The sequence below is a fragment of the Microtus ochrogaster genome, chromosome 1 (genome assembly GCF_000317375.1).
Source record: "Microtus ochrogaster isolate Prairie Vole_2 chromosome 1, MicOch1.0, whole genome shotgun sequence".
Taxonomy (NCBI): Eukaryota; Metazoa; Chordata; class Mammalia; order Rodentia; family Cricetidae; genus Microtus; species Microtus ochrogaster.
The window spans coordinates 104,311,326-104,313,952 of record NC_022009.1 but is presented as its reverse complement, the minus strand read 5'-3'; the positions used below and the strand labels follow the sequence as shown (position 1 = coordinate 104,313,952).

Below are 2,627 nucleotides of genomic sequence, written 5' to 3'. Positions count from 1 at the left end.
TAACTATCAACTACTAAAGCATTCAGCAAAAAAAGAAAGAGTAGAAAAGGTATACAATCAGTATTAACAAAAGAAAGCAAAAAATTGAGATATAGAGGGTCACTTACTAATTAGAGAGGTCAATTAGGCCATACTGATTCTAAATGTCTACACCTAAAGATAAAGCTTCAAAACCAGCTGTTGGTGTTTCAAACTTGTAATCCAGTACTTAGAAGGAGGACAGAGGAAAATTACTGTTAAAATCAAATGAGAGTATTTTGTAGAATTAAAATAGAAATATAATGTATCAAAACTTGTGGAAAGCAGCCTAAGCAGAGCTGAGGAGGAAATGAATGGATAGAATTACTCAACTCAATAATTGAGAAAGCAGTGTGCCTGTCAGGCTCCTGCTGTAATCCCAGTGCTTGGAACTAATGCAAGAGTTTGGTGCTACCCTGGGCTACAGAGTAAGGGCCTGTTGCAAAACAAACAATATTCACATACGCTAAATATAATAGGTTTCATCACAATAAAGATAAAGGCCACTATTCGGGATCTTAGGTGAAATAACTAAATAAATTAAGATTATAAGAGTTAAAATAATTTGGGCTGCAGAGATGGTTCAGTGATTAAGAGCACTAGGTGATCTTCTGGAGAATCAAGGTTTGATTTTCAGTACCCAGTCACCCAGTGACTCACAATCATTTGTAACTCCAGTTCCAAGGGAACGGATAACCTCTTCTGGCCTCCCCAGGTACCGTGCATAGCAATGGGACACAGTGCCCATGGTGCATAGACATGCAAGCAAAACACCCATACATATAAAAATAATAAAATTTTAACAAGATTGTCATCTTTGTCTTTTCATCCCTCTCAAGATCATATAAAGTCAGAGAAAGTTTCTGATAAATTGTAAAAAAGGCAAGTAAAACTGCTGAACTCTTAAGAGGAAAATAAAAAAGAAAAGTTTCATTAGTTGAATTTGTCAATCATATCTCTTCAATATGAATGCAAAAGTATAGCAGAAGAAAGTAAAAACCCCAAGAGCAGAAGTTAGGCAGCCATCTGTGACGATGTGAAAAGACTGCTGGTGGGAGTGCAAGACAGTGCAGCACGACAGTGAACACTGTAGTGTCTCAGGGAAGTAAGAGAAGCACTGTAAGACCCAACAAGTTCTTGACACATATCCAAATGATGATCTGTCTGTGGAGACAGCAAGAGATGCAAAAGGACACATGGACCATGATTCCATCTCCCTACATGAGGCACTCAGGATGGTTAAGATCAAAAACACAGCACAATGGTGGTGTTTGGACTGAGGACATTATCAGTTGCTTATAGAGTTTCAATTTTGCAAGATTAAAGATACTTTGTGCAACAGTGTGAATGTACTCAATACTACTTAAATGTAAATGGCAAACAGCTGCACTGTTCATGCCTGTTCTCCCAGCTCTTGGTGCTGGGGCAGAATGAATGCTGAGTTACCAGCCAGGCTGGAGTAAAAGCCTGCCTCAAAAACAGCAACAACAAAAGCTCCAACACTATATTTCAGCAAAGGCACTTTTTCCCAAGGATGATCACAGAGCCTAACAGTGGGAGGACAGAACCTACCAGTCCTTTGGACTCATGTGCACCACTACCCATACATGGACATAAAAAAAATAAAATTTGTTTTTTAAAAGTGAAAGGATGGAAGGAATGAAGGAAGGAAAACTAGACATCTTATCAGTGAAGCAGAACCTTTAATGTACTAATAATATAGAAAGTTATCAGTTTGTCCTCTCTGATAAGCCTGCCAGAGGATGAGTTTCATCCACTAAAGACCTGAAGAAATGAAGTTCAAGAGGGCTGATAGAGTAGTTTTCAGATCAGCTGAGACCCTTAAGGTGGGACCCAGGAATAAGTATATTTAGGTTCCTAAATGATTCTACAGAACAGCCAAAGTCCATGAACAATTGTCCCTTCTCTTCAGACTTCAATTTATTTAATTACATTCCGACTGACAGTGTCTGCTTTTGATCTTGTTCCCACTGCCCAGTACTTCTGGCCAACACAGACAGATCCACTGCAACGGTAATAAATTTCTACAAAGGAACTGGAGAGATGGCTCAGCAGTTGAGTACTGGCTGCTCTTCCAGAGGACCTGAGTTCAATTCCCAACAACTACATGGTGGCTCACAACCATCTGTAATGAGATCTGGCGCCCTCTTCTGGCCTGCAGGCAAACATGCAGACAGAATACTGTACACATAATAAATAAATAAATCTTAACAGCAATTATACAAACAGAAGATAATGGGTTAGTCAGTGGGGTCACCTGCCACTACCATTAACTGTTTGGCTGTGTGACACTACTTGTCAAGATGGAGACCTCCATTTAGAGCAGATATCATTAGAAAAATTTGCAGCTACTGGTATTAATAAAGAGAACACAGGAACTATTTCTTCCAACAAACTAAAACAGTGGAAATGTATGAAAAACTTGTCCTAAATTAGTTTCACAGTGAAAATGCAAATACAGAAAGATGCTAAAAATCCCATACCTGCTCCTCTGGCTGCTGGGGACTTGAAGCTGAAGGCTGTTGTACAAACTGAGGGAGCTGTTGCTGCTGTTGTTGAGGCTGTTGTACAAACTGAGGAAGCTGTTG

At 39.4% G+C, this 2,627-nt stretch overlaps 1 protein-coding gene across 1 annotated transcript in view; it reads right to left on the bottom strand.

Moving 5' to 3' along the window:
* The window catches only part of Supt20h (SPT20 homolog, SAGA complex component), a 37,095-nt gene that overhangs the window by 3,329 nt on the left and 31,139 nt on the right, over positions 1–2,627 (bottom strand). The window contains exon 22 of the mRNA XM_026778892.1: positions 2,523–2,621. Coding sequence (XP_026634693.1) covers positions 2,523–2,621 — 99 coding nt within the window. The remainder of the gene's footprint in view (positions 1–2,522; positions 2,622–2,627) is intronic.